This window comes from Anomaloglossus baeobatrachus, chromosome 2, assembly GCF_048569485.1.
Source record: "Anomaloglossus baeobatrachus isolate aAnoBae1 chromosome 2, aAnoBae1.hap1, whole genome shotgun sequence".
Taxonomy (NCBI): Eukaryota; Metazoa; Chordata; class Amphibia; order Anura; family Aromobatidae; genus Anomaloglossus; species Anomaloglossus baeobatrachus.
In genome coordinates, this window is record NC_134354.1 from 276,218,051 (window position 1) to 276,237,613 (window position 19,563).

At 45.1% G+C, this 19,563-nt stretch overlaps 1 protein-coding gene across 2 annotated transcripts in view; it reads left to right on the top strand.

The window, feature by feature from the left end:
* NAV1 (neuron navigator 1) overlaps positions 1–19,563 on the top strand; it is a 190,455-nt gene that overhangs the window by 74,062 nt on the left and 96,830 nt on the right. For both annotated transcript variants that reach the window (XM_075335814.1, XM_075335815.1), the window contains exons 6-10: positions 5,203–5,479; positions 9,834–10,488; positions 10,582–10,941; positions 13,005–13,046; positions 17,714–17,856. In XM_075335814.1, the coding sequence (XP_075191929.1) occupies positions 5,203–5,479; positions 9,834–10,488; positions 10,582–10,941; positions 13,005–13,046; positions 17,714–17,856 (1,477 nt within the window). The remainder of the gene's footprint in view (positions 1–5,202; positions 5,480–9,833; positions 10,489–10,581; positions 10,942–13,004; positions 13,047–17,713; positions 17,857–19,563) is intronic.

Here is a 19,563-nt window from a genome sequence, read left to right on the forward strand (position 1 = left end):
TGAAGAAAAGTTCTGGATCATCCCCCTTTGGGTCATTAGATGTTTGTATTAGTTAACAGTGAAAATCTGCCATCTTTCTTCCTCACTTCCACCCCTCTTTTTGGACCCATTCACACAGGGGCAGACATACCAGTGGTGCAACCTGAAGGCCAAGGGGCTTCACTCCTACCTCCAGAGCAGGTGGAATTGTGCGTTCTGATGCCTTGTTGGGCCCATATATTGTTCTTACAAACGGGCCCACTTCTAGCTCTATCTGCTAATGCATTCACACATTCAGTAATTATTGAGGATTTTGTACCAAAAAGTGTCATATCTCTGCTAACATTCTGAGAACATGGAAAGAAAATATCTGAATAATGACTAAGGTTGTTCTTGCTGGCTCTGGGAAGAAAAGCTGAAGATTGGCCATATTGAATGACTGTGTAGCAGCTAATCCTTGGGAAGATCTTCTGGCATTTCTACACATCTGCGCCAGAAACATAAGTGTCAACCACGGAGTTCTTGCCATGGATCCTCTTGTAAACAGACATCACATTTGCCAAATTGCGTGAACACACCCTTCTAGTCATACAGAACGATAGGGGCTGTGACTGGAAAGCCAAGATCCTTAACTTCGTCTTTTGTATCATTAATTAAAGCTGCAGCGCTTTCTAGTGAATGAAACAAATTACAGTTTAGTCTATAAATTGCAAGTGTTTAGAACTCCAACCCCCCAAAGGAAGCTAGGAGCCAGATCCCTGCCATCTACTTTCACCAGGGATGCGCAATTCATTTTCCCGAGGGGCCACATGAGAGATCGCAACTGTTGTGGAGGCCCGAATCAATTGGCTGAAATTAATTCTGCTCAATATTTATCTTACCATAGTAATTATAATATTATTTTACAGTAATAATAATTATATCACTTTATTGTGAGCATCATTAAATATGCTAACACACTGATACCGTATGAGCTCACACACAGCCTATATACTGTATGAGCCCTCATGCAGTCTCCCTATATACAGAATGAGCCCCCACACAACTCCATACATAGAGTATGAGCCTCCAAATATTCCCCTATATAAAGTATGAGCCTCCCACATGGCCACTTATATACAGTATGAGCCCACACATAGCCCCTTATGTACAGTGTGAGCCCCCACATAGCCCCTCTATATGCAGTATCAGCCCCCACACAGTCTCTTAACACTAGAAGTCCCAGAGAGGGGTCATTTAACATTTCTACCTTTTGGAACCCAGAGACGGGTCGAATGACATTCTTTTGTTTACACTCTCTTACAAGACCTTTGTTGAGATGGATCAACACAATTGCCCCCTGCAGATTCCTCAGGCAATGGCCACATTTACAAATGAAAGGATGCTAATTGGAGCCATCAGAGTTGTCAGTTTGGACTAAGGGTCATTTGACCCTCTTTCGGGACTTCAGGGGGGAGCTCGAAATTTCTGGGACTTCTAGTGTTAAATACAGTATGAGCCCCCCACAGCCTCGTAAATACTATATGAGCCCCCACATTGCCTCTTATATATTTTCAGAGTCCCATATAGCCTCCTAAATACAGCACGAGCCCTCACATAGCCTCCTAAATACAGCTTTAGCCCCTACATAGTCTCATAAATACAGCATGAGCCCTCCAATATACATTATGAGCCTTAAATAGCCTCCTATTTACATTATCAGCTCCACATAGCCTGTAAATACAGCATGAGCAGCAGTCTCAGTGTATTCTATGTGATGTATACATCAGAGTCTCAGCGTGCCCTATGTGATTTAAATAGCAGTCTCAGTGTATCCTATGTGATGTATACAGCAGAGACTCAGTTTGACATCTGTGTGTATACAGCAGAGTCTCAGTGTATCCTCTGTGATGTATACAGCGGAGTCTCAGTGTATCCTATGTGATGTATGTGCAGCATTCTCAGTGTATCCTATGTCATGTATACAAGAGAGCCTCTGTGTATACTTTGAGATATATCAATCGATATATCGAGAATGGATAAAGATATATTGTCAGCCCAAACTGACCATGTTAACTAAGCACATAACTTTTGTATGGTTATGAAATTGGCACTTTTAGGCTCTGTGCGCACTAGAAAAGTGATTTTTCTCAAGAAAATTTCTTGAGAAACTTATGGGAGTTGAAGATTTCCGCACCTGCGGAAAAATCCGCGGGAAAAACGCATGCGGATTTGCCGCGGATTTACCGCAGGTTGGTCCCTGCGGTTTTGCAATAAATAATATAGATAATCGATAGACAGATAATGGATAGAGTGAAAGATGGATAGATGAATAGATAGATAGGCCTGTTTCACACGTCAGTGATTCTGGGACGTTTGTGCTTTTTTTTAAATGTACCAGAATCACTGACATACGCAGACCCATTATAATGAATGGGTCTGCTCACACGTCAGTAATTTATCATTGCACGTGTCTCCATGCGGCGTACCCGCGTGTGCGTGATTGCCGCACGGAGACATGTCCATTTTTTTCTGGCATCACTGATGTCCCACGGACCACGCAGTGGTGTGGTCCGTGAAACACGTGCCAGAAAAAAATGTGCTTTTAAAATAAAAAACATTTTTACTCACCCGGCTTCAGCGGCACTCTCTGCAGCCCGTGCAGCCTGCTGCTTCTGAGCCGGCTCATTACTGTCGCGCATATTCATGATGCACGACACAGCCGACCCAGAAGCAGCTGCTGCGGGGGTCAGCGCCGGCCGGATGCTGCACCGCGGGAGCGATCAGCACCATGGAGAGCGGGAGCGGGCACAGGTGAGTTAATCTCTAAATGCAATCACGGGCCACGGAGAACGGAGCCCGGATTGCACTTAGACAACCCACATGTGCCGTAATTCACGGCACACGGAGGGACATGTGCGTGTTTTACACGCCAGTGAAAAACGTCAGTGTTTTTCACTGACGTGTGAAACGGGCCATAGATAGATAGATAGATAGATGAGAAAGACCTATATAATGTCCCACCTCCCTGCATTTTCTAAGCTGGCACCCTTTAGTGACTTTCATGTGGCACTAAAGGGTGCTTAGCCTTGTATTTAGCCATAAAATAAATAAATAATTAAAAAAAAAACGACGTGAGGTCCTACCATTTTTTGTATCCAGCTAGGGTAAAGCAGACGGCTGCAGCCTGCAAACCACAGCTGGCAGCTTCACCTTAGCTGGTAATCCAAAATAGAGGGCACCCCACGCTGTTATTTTACATTAAATAAATAATTTAAAACAAAAAACGTGGGTCCCTCCCAAATTGGATCACCAGCCAAGGTAAAGCGGACAGCTGTGGTCTGGTATTCTCAGACTAGGGAGGTCCACTATTATTAGACACTCCCCAGCCTAAAAATAGCAGGCCGCAGCCGCCCCAGAAGTGGCGCATCCATTAGACGTGCCAATCCTGGCGCTTCGCCCCAGCTCATCCTGTGCCCTGGTGCGTTGGCAAACGAGGTAATATATGGGGTTGATGCCAGATGTGTAATGTCACCTGGCATCAAGCCCTGGGGTTGGTGAGGTCAGGCGTCTATCAGATACCCGACATCACCAACCCAGTCAGTAAGAAATAAAAAATAGACAACAAAAAAAGTTTTATTTGAAAAAACACTCCCCAAAACATTCCCTCTTTAACCAATTTATTGAAAAGAACAATCAAATCCACGTCCGGCGTAATCCAATAAGGGGGGGGGCACGGCGATCCATACCATAGTCGCTGTCCCAGTCAATGAAGAACAGAATGTTCCCCATTGGCTGGGAGAGCAATGCAGTGACCTGAGCTAACATCAATAGCCCAGGTCACTGCAGGGGATGCCGAGCGCTGCCATCAGGAGCATAGATGAAATCATTACCTGCTGTGATCATCTCCTGTACTGCTGACGTCAGCGCTGTCACTGACTTCTATGCCCGCCGCGTTGTCAGAAGTATCGCGAGAGCCCGTGAAGTCACCGCTAGTGACAGTCTCGGGCCGCTCGCGAGACGGACATAGACAGCAGTGGTGACGTCAGGAGGCAGGAGATCGTCACAGCAGGTAAAGATCTCACCTCCTGACAGCAGCAATCGTCATCCCCGCGGCTTCCAACACTGCAGGGTGTCAGTGTCTGCCTGCGCTGCCGCGTGACAGGCTGCTGACACTGCGGGCAGACACTGACACCCTGCAGTGCAGTGTCAGTGTCTGCCTGTGTCAGTGTCTGCCTGCGCTGCAGGGTGACCAGCTGCCAATACTGCGGGCAGACACTGACACGCTGCAGTGCAGGCAGCCGCGAGGCTGGAGCGGGACACAGACTGCACGGGCACCTGGAGGTCACACGGAAGTGCTTCTGTGCGGCGTCCAGGGACAGTGACATCTGTGTTTACTCTGCTCCGCTTCCTCTTCCTGGCATAATGACATCGGTTCCTGCAAAACCGCAGGCAGCGATGAGCATTACCGCAGGTAAATCGTGGCTATACCGGGGGTATACCGCACATCATTTGCTACCTGCGGTATACCCCCGGAATTTCGCGATTACATTACAGTGAATGGAGTGAAATTCCGGGGGTATTCCGCAGGTACCTGCGGAAAATAATGGACATGATCATTTTCTCAAGAAAGTTTCTCGAGAAAATTTTCTCAAGGAAATTTCTTGAGAAAAATCCGCAGTGTGCGCACAGCTATTTTTTTTTCTCATAGGATTTGCTGGGAAATGTCTGCACAAAGATTGCAGACATTTCTCAAGAAATTTCCGCAGCAAATCCGCGGGTAAATCCGCGGGCAAAACGGCCTAGTGCGCACAGAGCCTAAGTGTTCTAATTGCTGAAGTTTACTCAACTATGGTAATATGTTCAGTGCACAAAGTAGACCACTGGCTTTTCATGTCTATCCTTCCTACCTTCTTGTGTGGTTTACTTGAGCCTTCTCCGCAGATGGTGCTTGCTCACGACAAGCCATTGCTGTCAATCACCTGAGAGGGAGGCGGGGAGGTGCAGAACCAGTGGGCAGAACGATGCCACACCATGGCGGCACTGAGTACCCCATTAAGCATATTTGATTAACTGTCAGTTTCTGCAGGACTGAGGCAACGATTACAACACTAAAGAGATACTTATAGGGGCTGTATCCCCCTACAGGGCTTTGTGCCTAGTTCATACTGCATTTTTTGCTGACATACTCCCTTAAATATAACATGTTAAATATCAATTCTTCCATATTGATTTACTCCACAGCTGCGCACTGATTCTGAAAAACGCTCGCTGGTTGAGAGTGGATTAAGCTGGCACAGTGAATCTGACGAACGAGGCCCACGCAGGATGGAGTATGACAGTGGAAGCCTAAAGTCGGAGCATGGCTCGTCCCGATGGCGCAGAGATAAGAACGATGATACTACAAAATCGGATGTTAAAAAACCGGTCAGTCTAGGTCAGCCATTGCGGAAAGGAAAAAACCCTCCAGTTGGTGTTACTTCCCCTATTACCCAAACTGGACAAACAGTTACTAAAGCAGGTACTAAATGCAGATGTTATACATAATTGAAATGCTAAAATACAGTAGAGTTTTCTGTATAAATTCCTGTCCTATTAATATCCATTTAGCACATATTTGACTCTTAAATATACATAATTTCTTTATGTTTAAAGAGTTTTCCAAACTGAAAGGGAACCTGTCATTAGGTTCAAACTTCCCAAACCATGGGCAGCATGAATCAGAGCCGGCTGTGCGATTCCAGCCAGGATGGATTTACTGTGAAATGCTCAGTGTTTCAGAGAAAACAGTTTTAAAGTCTTCCGATGACGTCCCCTGCTGACTCCAGTTGAATAACAGGTCTCTCCCTATGTACACACATGGGAGAGACCTGTCAATCAATTCAAGTGGGGCAGGGAGAAACCAGCAGTAGACGTCATCAGACTAATCAAACCTATTCACTTTGGTCGCTGCAGCATTTCAGAGTAAAACCTACCTGACAGCCAGGCTCTGGTTCATGCTGCCCGTGGTGGAGGTCGTCATTAACATAATGACATGTTTCCTCTAAATCAGGGGTCCCCAAACTTTTTACACAGGGGGCCAGTTCACTGTCCCTCACACCGCTGGAGGGCCGGACTATAAGAAAAACTATGAAAACAATGAAAATCCCTATGCACACTACACGAATATCCTACACCCCGAGTCAATTTTTCTCTTTTTTGACGTCATTGTTTCCTAGGGATTCCAAATTGCCATTAGTAAAATACCAATAGATATATATAAAGCCCTACAAAAACAATATATGCCAACAATAATACTGTACACACCCTGTACCTCAGATTATAACACTTACATACACTGTGCTCCCCAAATACAGCACAGTGCACCTCTGAAATGTGCTTCTCTCTTCCCGCAAATAGGTTCAGCACTCTGTCCCCATATAAGTCCTGCTCTCTCCCCCATATAGGTCCAGCTCTTTCCCTCATATAGGTCCCATGCAGTCTCCCCCATATAGGTCCAGCTCTTTCCCTCATATAGGTCCCATGCTCTCTCAGCCATAAAGGTCCCATGCTCTTCCCCCATATAGGTCCCATGCTCTTCCCCCATATAGGTCCCATGCAGTCTCCCCCATATAGGTCCCATGCAGTCTCCCCCATATAGGTCCCATGCAGTCTCCCTCAGATTGGGCCAGCTTTTTCCCCCATATAGGCCCCATGCAGTCTCCCTCATATAGGTCCCATGCAGTCTCCCCCATATAGGTCCCGTGCAGTCTCCCTCATATAGGGCCAACTCTTTCCTCCATATAGGTCCCATGCTCTTCCCCATATAGGTCCCATGCAGTCTCCCCCATATAGGTCCCATGCAGTCTCCCTGATATAGGGCCAGCTCTTTCCCCCACATAGGTCCCATGCTCTTCCCCCATATAGGTCCCATGCAGTCTCCCCCATATAGGTCCCATGCAGTCTCCCTCATATAGGGCCAGCTCTTTCCCCCATATAGGTCCCATGCAGTCTCCCCCATATAGGTCCCATGCAGTCTCCCTCATATAGGGCCAGCTATTTCCCCCATATAGGTCCCATGCTCTTCCCCCATATAGGTCCCATGCAGTCTCCCTCATATAGGTCCCATGCAGTCTCCCCCATATAGGTCCCATGCAGTCTCCCTCATATAGGGCCAGCTATTTCCCCCATATAGGTCCCATGCTCTTCCCCCATATAGGTCCCATGCAGTCTCCCCCATATAGGTCCCATGCAGTCTCCCTCATATAGGTCCCATGCAGTCTCCCCCATATAGGTCCCATGCAGTCTCCCCCATTGAGGTCCCATGCAGTCTCCCTCATATAGGGCCAGGTCTCTCCCCCATATATGCAACGAATCCGGCACACTAATAAAGATGATTCCAGAGATAATTTTTTCGTCTGAAAGTATTTTTATTGTATTATTGTGCGGATATCAGAAAAAGACATGCGAAACAAGTCCAATGTATCGACCAACACCTTCGGTCTTTTTCAAGGACTCAAGGGATTGTAGTATAGCGCGTATCGCGTAGAATGATCAATCGCATATATCTAACATTCATCACTCTTGTAGAGCCTTAATACCCTCACATGAATGATAGGATGACAATCGTCCTCTTATCTAACTTGTTTGAAACAATATATGATAATGGTTATCTCACCATCCGAGATGGGAGAAAATACCGTCTCCAACGTCTCTTATAAAAAATGGGATTATGGGCAAAAACAGCACCTGGCACTGAATAGGTCCATAGGTTTGAACACGTGTGACTTATGATCTGTGGAGGGGAATGACTGTTTCTGAAGCAAAAAGCCTAAAGGCCCCGTCACACTAAGCAACATCGCTAGCAACATCGCTGCTAACGAACAACTTTTGTGACGTAGCAGCGATGTTGCTAGTGATGTCGCTGTGTGTGACATTCAGCAACAACCTGGCCCCTGCTGTGAGGTCGTTGGTTGTTGCTGAATGTCCTGGGCCATTTTTTAGTTGTTGCTCTCCCGCTGTGAAGCACAGATCGCTGCGTGTGACAGCGAGACAGCAACAACTAAATGTGCAGGCAGCAGGAGCCGGCTTCTGCGGAGGCTGGTAACCACGGTAAACATCGGGTAACCAAGAAGCCCTGTCCTTGGTTACCCGATATTTACCTTTGTTACCAGCCTCCGCCGCTCTCACTGTCAGTGCCGGCTCCTGCTCTGTGCACATGTAGCTGCAGCACACATCGGGTTAATTAACCCGATGTGTGCTGTAGCTAGGAGAGCAGGGAGCCAGCGCTAAGCATTGTGCGCTGCTCCCTGCTCTGTGCACATTTAGCTGCAGTACACATCGGGTAATTAACCCGATGTGTGCTGTAGCTAGGAGAGCAAGGAGCCAGCGCTAAGCATTGTGCGCTGCTCCCTGCTCTGTGCACATTTAGCTGCAGTACACATCGGGTAATTAACCCGATGTGTGCTGTAACTAGGAGAGCAAGGAGCCAGCGCTAAGCGGTGTACGCTGCTCCCTGCTCTGTGCAGCTGCACCCTGTACTCTATACCCTATATATGTACCCTGTGCAGCTGCACCCGGTGTGCGCTGCTCCCTGCTCTGTGCACATTTAGCTGCAGCACACATCGGGTAATTAACCCGATGTGTGCTGTAACTAGGAGAGCAGGGAGCCAGCGCTCAGTGTGCGCTGCTCCCTGCTCTCTGCACGTGTAGCTGCGTGCACTGGTAACCAAGGTAAATATCGGGTTGGTTACCCTATATTTACCTTAGTTACCAAGCGCAGCATCTTCCACGCGGCGCTGGGGGCTGGTCACTGGTTGCTGGTGACAGCTCACCAGCAACTCGTGTAGCGACGCTACAGCGATCCCTGCCAGGTCAGGTTGCTGGTGGGATCGCTGGAGCGTCACAGTGTGACATCTCACCAGCAACCTCCTAGCAACTTACCAGCGATCCCTATCGTTGTTGGGATCGCTGGTAAGTTGTTTAGTGGGACTGGACCTTAAGGTAGGTACAATAAGGCACCCGGAGGGTGAAACTATTGGGATATGGTCCTGAATATGGTCAATGGGGCCTTGTGCCTGGTCCTCGTGGTCGCAGTCTCCCCATATAGGTCCCATGCAGTCTCCCTCATATAGGGCCAGGTCTCTCCCCCATATATGTCCAGCTCTCCCCCATAAAGGTCCCATCAATCCCCCATATAGATCCAGCTATCTGATCCTCCTCCATGCACAGTAAAAAAAAGTGAAAATATGCTTTACCTACCACTGCAGCCGCTCCCGAGCTATGGTCCCGGCTCCTCTGTCTTCGGCTGTAAGGCCTAGATGAGCACGTCATGCGCCATGACGTAATCATTCTAGGTCCGTACGACGAGCGCCGAGCGTCTACACAGGAATGAGACTTCCCGTGTAGCGCTCGGCGGGTTATTTCAATTGTAAGCACCTTACAATTGAAATAACACAAGTAAATTGTGAGGCGGGCCGGGTAAATGGTCTCCGGGGGAAGGATGCGGGCCGTAGTTTGGGGACCCCTGCTCTAAATGATAGGATGCCCACTGGCACCTATGCGGCTGAACAGAGTAAATGGGATGCACTCACCCTTAATACTTTAGCTCCATCCCAGAGCCTTACACCTGATCTTCCCCTTTAGTCATTTTGTTACATGACCTTCAGCCCGCATATTTAATGTGAACCGCCAGTCAGTATAATGAACTTCCAGACAAGTGGGAGTGACCCCACACGCTGCCCCTCAAGGAGCTATGCACTTTTGAAGATGCATAATGGGACAAAGTTTCTAGCCAAAAATCTATAATAATTTTAAGAATTCTGATTAACTTCTGGTTAATTTCAATTTCAATTCTTTTTATACGATATATTTGATCCTGTATTATTTTTTAACAGCTAAGCCTGAACAGAAAGCAACTGATAAGTGTAAACTGACCATAAAAACGTCTGGGCTGCAGCGGTCATCTTCTGATGCAGGACGCGATCCACGCTCACCTGATGCCAAGAAACCTCCCTCAGGTATTGCTCGTCCAGGTTCTACTTTTGGCTATAAGAAGCCCATTGCACCTTCTTCTCCACTCACTGGAAACTCAGCCACATTAGGAAAAACTCCAAAATCTTCAGGGATCCCTGTGAAACCTTCTACAGGATCTGTAAGTGGAAGCCGGAAGACTAGCTTGGATGTTACGGGGGCACCAGAGCCTGGATTCCTTTCTCCATCTGCCCGCACAAATATACAGTACCGTAGCCTTCCGCGACCTGCCAAATCTAGTTCTATTAGTGTTACTGGAGGTAGAAGTGGCAGCCGGCCACTGAGCAGCAGTGTGGATGCAAGTCTTGTTCCAGTACAAGGAAAGCCTGTGGGGACTCCATCTTCCCGTCTTAAAGAGCCATCAAAAGTTGGCGGAGGGCGACTGGGAGTGAACCAAACTGATCGTGAAAAAGAGAAGGCTAAAGCAAAGGCTGTTGCTCAAGACACAGAGTGTCGAACAAACGCAAAAAATGAAGTAGAAGTAAATGTGAAGGAAGCACCCTCAAGTACCCCTCAGAGGTGGGTCTAACTTATTGGATTTTTTCACATTTTATCTCTAAACAAATGTAATTTTATTCCTCGATTGTTCTAATTTTTCATATTTTATTCTAGGGCTATCACAAAACCTTTCATGAAGACACCAACCTTATCCAATCTAGATAAAGTCAACTCGAACAGTCTAGACTTTACCCCTTCTGTTCCAGAATTGCCAAATAAACAGCTTGAACTCCCTACAGGGGTTGCTTGTCTGACGCCAAGCCCAGCTCCTATCTTAAACATCAATTCAGCCAGCTTTTCCCAGGGGCTGAGTAATCTTAGAATGTACCCGAAATTATCAGGATTACATCGTAGCATGGAGTCACTTCCACTCACTATAAGTGTCCCTCCTGCCCAGTATGCTGGAGATGGAAATGACCAAGCACCAGATACTGGATGGAATGATGGCAATCCCAAGTCACCTGCACCAGACAGGTAATATTATTTTTTTATTTTCAAAATTAGTGAAATTACTATTTAATTGATACATTTGTTTGAAGATTTCTGTGCACGAACAATTTACTTTTTGCAGAGTGTAGGCTGCTGTAGTATTTAATGTAAATGTTTTAGAGACCTCTTCTGAAATAATATAGTTGACATGATAAAGTTGAATAAAGATGCATGTTTAACCTGATCTATAGAAATAACCTTGAAGTTTTCCCCTCTTAGATTGTTTTCAGGCTCAATTCACTGATATTAGTCCAAATTACAGGGCACATCAATCTCCTTGCTGTACAGCAAAGCTAATCTGAGTTTCCAAAGGCCCAGCAATCTCTGTTCACTCTAGAAAATTGCTGAGATTGGAGAAGGAATTGTTGTCAGCACTTTTAAACCTAAAGTGCATGTACAGCACTTATTCAGCACTGCCTTCACCTTGGGGAGTCTGGCTGTGTCTGACAGCTCCTGCAACTGCACAACCTTGTGCATGGCCTTACTCTACAATGACATTTTCAACCATCATTGCAGAGTAGTATGTGGACCACCTGGACTTTTGGCTTATAAATGCTGAGGTAAAAAGGTCACCAAATATTCAATGAGTGCATATGGCCTTTACTAGGCAGTATTAAAGGGAACCAGTCACCTTGGAAAACAATATTTACCCAGTGATGTAGAGTAAAGGGGGCTTTACACGGTACGACATCGCTAATGCGAAGTCGTTGGGGTCACGGAATTGGTGACGCACATCCGGCCGCATTAGCGATGCCGTTGCGTGTGACACCTATGAGTGATTTTGCATCGTTGCAAAAACGTGCAAAATCGCTCATCGGTGACATGGGGGTCCATTCTCAAATATCGTTACTGCAGCAGTAACGAAGTTGTTCCTCCGGCAGCACACATCGCTCCGTGTGACACCGCAGGAACGAGGAAGCTCTCCTTACCTGCCTCCCGGCCGCTATGCGGAAGGAAGAAGGTGGGCGGGATGTTATGTCCCGCTCATCTCCGCCCCTCCGCTTCTATTAAGCGGCGGTTCAGTGACGCAGCTGTGACGTCGCTGTGACGCTGAACGAACCGCCCCCTTAGAAAGGAGGCGGATCGCCGGTCACAGCGACGTCGCCGGGCAGGTAAGTACGTGTGACGGGTCTGGGCGATGTTGTGCGTCACGCACAACAGATGGGGGCAGGTACCCACGCTAGTGATATCGGTACCGATATCGCAGCATGTAAAGCCCGCTTTAATCTGCAGGTGAATAGCGTTACAATATGGTCCAGCCACCTTAGTGAAAGTACAGCTACCAGGAGAAAATAATCTATTTCCTCTCAGCAGCCGCCGACCTTCAGTCACTGCCGTCTTTGCAAAGTGAGTTGTCCAGGCACATACCCCAGTGACTAAATGCTGGCGATTTCTGGGAGGAAATAAGCCAATTTCTTTCTAGTAGTCACACTCTTAGTAATGCGGCCAGGCTACTTTATATATCTGCGGATTAATCCTACATTTCTAGGTAAATAGCGTTTTGGGGGACATGCTGATTTTAAAGTGCTTTATATTTATCATTGGTTTATGCTATTTGATAAATGTACCCATTTTTAATACATTCTAGTCCGAGTTTACACCACCTATGGCTTTCTTTGTGCCAAAAGTTTGACCTAACATTGTGGCACATTTTTGGCATTCTGTGTTGTGCGGTAAGCCGTGCCACTTTCCCAGAAAGCAATCCCCTTATTGTTGTCTCAGCCCCTTTCTGGACAAGGCGCAAAAAGTGTCTAAAACACAAAATATGGCCGAAGTCATATTTTTTTTACGCAGAATGCTGGCGTATTTAGCTTTTTGAATATGTCTTTTTTTTATTTTACAGGCAAGTCTGCCAATAATTTGGTCCACAACAGTTATTAGGTGGAACTTATTTTGATCTCGTTCCTACAGTCACCTGCTTTATTTATTAGTTTGGTTGCCCACCTCTGGAATAAATCCATATCAACTATTTCTTCTTTGTAAAGCTGTATGCATAACTGCACACTAAATGATTTGCTGTGTGTAACTTTTCAACTTTACTTCCACAGTGCTATCCAGGACCGAAATACATTGCCAAAAAAAGGATTAAGGTATGTTTTTTTTCTGTTGCAGTACTGGGTGCAGACTATATGGCCAAATAGTGCTGCTGTTGCCTTGTCTTTACCGCTTTCTGACGTTGGACATACTTCTATGTCCAATGTTGGGTACCCATGTTTGATGCAGACTCTGGGCTATCTGGATGTGGGCATGCCATTATATATACCCATCGCCCTCTGCGATGTGATCACAGAGTGCCAATGGGTTGCCTTGGCATCCAGCAGCATACAGAATGCCCCAGGCATACCATGACAGTGCTACAGTGAAGACCAGCCTGTGGTTGGCTTTCATAGGACACCGTTATTGTTAAGATCAGACTATCATAGGATCAAGTATTCTAAAGAAACAAAGAAATCAAGTAAAAAAAACAAACAAAACAGTTATGAATAAAAAAAGTTAAATATTGTGGCATTGTTCCGACTGAAAATTATAATATACATTTTATAATATCAAAAAAATCTGATTGGCAAAGACCATGAAGAGAAAAAAAGATCGAAGCGCCAGTTTTACAGGTCACCGGAACACCACAAAAAATGGTATCAATAAAAATGTCAGCTCGCCATCTCAGACATCTCAGCTGAAAAAGGTGACACAAGATAATTATTTTTCACTTATTTCCAATTTTATTTTACATAAAATAAAAAAGAAAACTTACAAGTTTGGAATAAGTTCAGGCGAAAGTACAAAAGCCTAAAATCACCACATGAGGAAGGGGTTAGCAGGGGTAGGTGATTTCCCATGCTCTTCATGCAGAAGAAAGCTCCTATAGATGATCTCATTATGGGGTGATGAACCAATCCTACAACTTGGATGGACACCGCTCCCCAGCAATATAGCTATTTCTTGAAAAACTCATCAGGAAAAGGAATTGGGTGGAGGCGTCCAATAGGAGAGAAGTGCTAAGCTAAGGGTTAAGCCTTTTCTCCCCAAGCTGGTGAAGTTTTATGGCAATACTACCCACACATGTAAAACTTTACAATTAAGAATGTTTCCAGAATTCTGGTGTTGATCTGGCAATAAAATTAGAGCAGCCGCTGTTTCCTTTAGCTTGGTGTTGGGAGGTCCGCAGCGCCTTTTAAACCTGTCAAAATCAGAAAGGAAGAAATGAGAGAGTCGGAAAATGTATATCTATACAGAGGTGGAGCTAAGGTTTCCCACAGCTGGGGCAAGAATTCAGCTCCTGGGCCAGAGAGGAAGTAAAAAAACTATAAACATTACAGCACGGAATCGCAAATAATGTCTTTCTTGAGGTAAAACATTTTTTAAAAATAGACAGTGAAATGTTTTACCTCACAAAAAGAATCAGCTATAATCTCGTGCTGTAATGTCTTTAGGCTCTTTTGTATCCTCCCCTTCCAAGGAGCTGTGGTATGATCAGACCATGATCAGACCTACATAGCAGGGGCACATGTATAGGATTGTTTCAGTACAGGAACATTTTTTTTAAACACATCCAATTGTGAAACTTATCATTCTAAGATCTACTGATTAAAATGAACCTAAAAATCAACTTTGTTTTTGGGAAAACCCATTTCATTTTAAAATGAAAGGGCTTGTCCAGCTTTGTGATAAAGGTCTGCAGTCACTCTAGGTGACTGCAGAATTATGAATTCTGTCAGTATGTGCGCTGCCGGCGGCAAGAATGGATGTCAGGTTAGCGCAAGTATGTGATTTGCGTAGTTCTGGCCACATTTCGACTAGATGTCTCCAGCCTCACTCAAGTCATTTGTATTGATTTAGGCAATGCATGTTTAATTTGCACGTGACCGCATGTATGTAAATGCATAGGTGTAGTTTTGTGACCTCACACTCTCACTGCCGACACCAGAGAATCCTGACAGCGCACAGTGCAAGCACTGGGAGAATTCAGAATTCTGCAGTCACACAGAGTAACTACAGACGTCATCACAAACTTGGACACCGCTTTAATGCTTCCAAAATAAATGAAAACATAGTAACACTTAACTGGTGAGATGGCACCCTACTTTATTAACATAATCACGTAATCTTACAAGTTATGGACTGTTACATGTATACAGGATCAAAACTAATAACAGAAATTTCCAGAACCACCAGCAGTAGCGAAATGCATCACTAGAACCCCCATCAGTACAGAAACACACCACCAGAACCATCAGCAGTACAGAAATACATAACAAGAACTGACATAACTCCAAGAATATCTTTAACAGTGGTAAAGAGATAACGGGAGTTATTGTTATCAGTCATCATTAGATTGCAGACCATACAGGATCCACAGTCAGTATCTCAAGTAATCATTTACATCCAGGTACCTTATAGATGATTGTCTTGAGTTATTCTCTTTTGTTCAGACACCATGATCACATTTCTTAGCCATAGCTCACCTCTACAGACTTCCATCTTCTAGGGTCTTCTGCAGCATATCCCAACACAATGCCCTTAAAAATACCAAAATGATTATAACACTCCTGAATAAAAATATCTGCCTATGCTATGTCCCTGAATAAAATATTGCCCCTCACTGTGTTCCCTGCACAAAATATGACACACTGTCCCTCTTATGGTACATGCCCTCCACACTGCCCTCTCCTTTCTATACTGGTCCCCCTCTCTTTACATTGCCTCAGGCACTATATCCCCCTATACTGTCCAGGCTCTATATCAGGGGTCTCAAACTCAGCTGGGTGTAAGGGCCGCATATAGAAAAAAAAAATTGAGAGGGGCCGCATTCTTTGCAGGATAAAGTGACATTTTTAATGATTTCATGTTTTTTTCCTATACACCTTTGGATCACTTTTTTGACATTTTTTTGCTTGTTTATTATAACAAACCTGCACTTTTTTGTTTAGTTAGGTTTAAATATAAAAAAGCATTTTTAATGGCAAAAAAAGTCAAGCTGTATTTTGATTTTTTTTTTTACATTTTATCACCTTGTAAAAATGTTTTATAATTAGCAGCATCTTATAGTAATCTCAGCCAACATCTTGCAGTAATGTCCCCATGCTGCAGTAATCTCCCCCATCTGTGTGCCCTGTAGTATGGTGCTCATCCTTGTGGTATTGTGCCCAATAGTATTGTTCTCATCCTTGTGGTATTGTGCCCATCCTTGTGCCCTGTAGTATTGTGCCAATCCTTTTACCCTGTAGTATTGTGCTCATCCTTGGGGTATTGTGCCCAGTTGTATTGTGCCTATCCTTGTGCCCTGTAGTATTGTGCCCATCCTTGTGCCCAGTAGTATTGTGCCCATCTTTGTGTCCTGTAGTATTGTGTCTATCCTTGGGCCCTGTAGTATTTTGCTCATCCTTGTGATATTGTGGCCAGTAGTATTGTGCCCATCCTTGTTCCCTGCATTATTGTGCTCATCCTTGTGATATTGTGCTCATTCTTGTGATATTGTGCTCATTCTTGTGACCAGTAGTTTTGTGCCCATCCTTGTAGTATTGTGCCCAGTAGTATTGTGCTCATCCTTGTGCCCTGTAGTATTGTGCCCAGTAGTTTTGTACCATCCTTGTAGTGAGAAAACGGATGCCACAAGTACCGGAAACATGGACATAGGAAGGAGGCCATATAATGAGGCCAGACTCGCTGCTGTAGTCGGCTGCAATATCCACTCATGGCAATGCGAGTGCCTCACACCTATACCTCTCACTGTAACCACTAATACCTCAGCCTGAGTGGTGGCTACAGAGACAATTCTTGGAGACTCTTGAAATCTAGGGTGAGATATGGCCATTAGTAGCCTGAACATATTTTATATATTTTTAGCCACTAAGTTGAAGTTGCCTTCCTGAAGGGCAGGGAAAGGGCAAAATCATCTCCTATTTTCGCCTGACTCTCAGTTTGGGCACGAGGGAGAATTATAGCATTCCCTACCAGCTCTAAGGGAATGTTTGCTTTATATCTTGTGATGGAGTCTGCACCAGCATGGTGCAAAACTATTCTTAGTCATGCAGTGATATTTTAATTGTCTGCCATTCTGCTAGCTAAATTCTGTCCTCTGGCACTACTGTATGAAATGGAATATGTCAGCAGGTTTTTGCTATGTAATCTGAGCACAGCATGAGATAGAGGCCATGTGCTGTTGTTTTCACACAAAGATGGTTTTATCACCAGGAAATAATCACTCCCTGAACTACAGTGCACGTAAGCACCGTTCCGAACATGCCGCCTTTTCTGATAAGCAGCTTACTGTCAGTAGACAATGTACATAGAGAGCTTTGGTGTGGTCGGGGTTCTCTTTCTGAGTACTGCTACATGCTGCATCTAAAAGCTCTGAGGCCACGTGCACACATTGAGTGTTTGATGACTTTTTTACCTCAGTATTTGTAGCCAAAATCATGAGTGGGACAATCGGAGGAAAAGTGTAGTAGACACACATGACCACTTCTGCATTTTTTACCCACTCCTGGTTTCAGGTTACAAATACTGAGATAAAAATCTCACCAAATGCTAAACATGTGAACATGGCCTGATGGTGTCACAACGGCTGCTTCCAGTAATCTAAGTGATACATTGTTGTATTAAGGGTCTCTTTCCCTACAAGATGCTGCTCTCAGGTGAGAAAGCAAAAACCTGGTGACAGATTCCTTTTAATGATTGTTCAGGAAACTACTTGACGCTACTGAACTTTCACCAAATACATGAAAAGTGTATTTTATTGCTACTTTAACCTCTTTAGGTACCAGTCACATTCTCAGGATGAACCCAAGGAGAGGCGTCATTCACATACCATCGGGGGCATGCAAGATAGTGATGATTTATCTCCTCTACCTCCACCTTTACCACTTACTAATGTAGGAAAGCCTCCCTTAGCATGTTTGGGTGAGTTGTTTTTATTTTTGTGTTAATTTTAAAATAAAAATAGATGTGATCATTTTCCTCATACACAGTGTTGACATTTCCTATGGAAATCATGTTGGCAATGGTGGCTTAAGGTTTCCCTGAGTTCCAAAAAAATGAAAAAAAGTCTTGAAGGCTGTAAAAAATCAGACACAGAAGTCGTTCTCATCTCACTGATCCTCTGCTGCCTCTGATCTAGTGCTGCCCCGATCCTCCGTCAGCCTCTTTGGCTCCTTGTTCACTTGAAACGAGCCAAGGACTTCGGTGGCCAGCGATTAAAGGAAGCCATCACTCTGGACCCAGGTAGCATTAGAAGGGAAGCACCGGGACATTGGAAGGGCATTATCAGTTTCATGTTTTGCTTTGTTCCACAATTAAAACGCATTTGTAAATTTACTGTAATATATTTGGCAAAATGTCAAATTTTATAAACTTGATGCAGAACATGTGCGCTTGTGTTTTTTCTTTTTACAATTTTCTATAGAATTCTTATTCTTTGTCTAAACCTTACAGGTGTTGTGTTGCTAGAAAAATAGATCTTTAGGCCCGTCTATAATGTAAAAATACAAATATACTAGCCACTAATGTACCAAAGGTACCACTGTGAGCGCCACTTCTGGGTCTTCACTGCTCCATTGGATTTGACACAGGAGAGAACTTTAAAGAAGTTATCCAGAACCGATCTGTTGATGACCTATTTGTAGGATAAGTCTTCAATATGAGATTGATGTGGGTCTAAAGGCCCCGTCACACACAGAGATAAATCTTTGGCAGATCTGTGGTTGCAGTGAAATCATGGACATATTGTTCCATTTGTACACAGCCACAAACCTGGCACTGATTGTCCAGAATTTCACTGCAACCACAGATCTGCCGTAGATTTATTTCTGTGTGTGACAGGGCCTTAATACCTGGGACCCCCATCAATCAGCTGAAAACTGCTTCTACAGAGGCTAAGACTAAGCCATGTAGGGGCGAAACACAGCAGCCCTATACATTACTTAGTTACCGCTGTAGAGTACTGTACTTTATATCCCACTCACTATTATGCTTTTTTCCCATTCAGTTGATATGACAATGTGATTCAGATTATATCACTTTATATCCCATTCACTTGATGTGAGAGGGATAAGCAGATCTCTGGGCTTGCGATGATATCTCCTCCTTTGCTCATCCTGAGCCACCTGCTGCATGCAGTAGGAGGCTCTGGTCGAGCTGCGCCCGTGATGATGTGTCCTCCTCTGCACAGCCTGTGCCACGTGCTGCATGCAGCAGGAGGCTCAGGATGAGCGCAATGTTTCCTCCTCTGCTCATCCTGAACCTCCTGCTTCATGAATCATGATTCAGGCAGACGTTGTTACACAGGCTGGGGGCACGTCTGACTGCAACCAATCAAAGATGCTAGCACAGTCGATGGGCGGGGAAAGCAGGGAAAGCAATGCATATGCGTGAGCGGCCCAGGCAGGCCGCAGGAGCAGTGTGATAGCCACTTGGGAGCAGCGTGCAGCTGGGCCGGAGCCTCGGTAAGTATGAAGCGCTTACTTCATTCTTATTTTCTTTATTTTTTCTTTATTTTTTCTAATTTCTCGAGTGCCGGATACGGATCAAACACCCAGAATCCCGGGCCTAGGTCCGGCACACCAGGCACCTTTGAAACCGCGCAGATCCAGACTTGTACAGTCCGGGTCC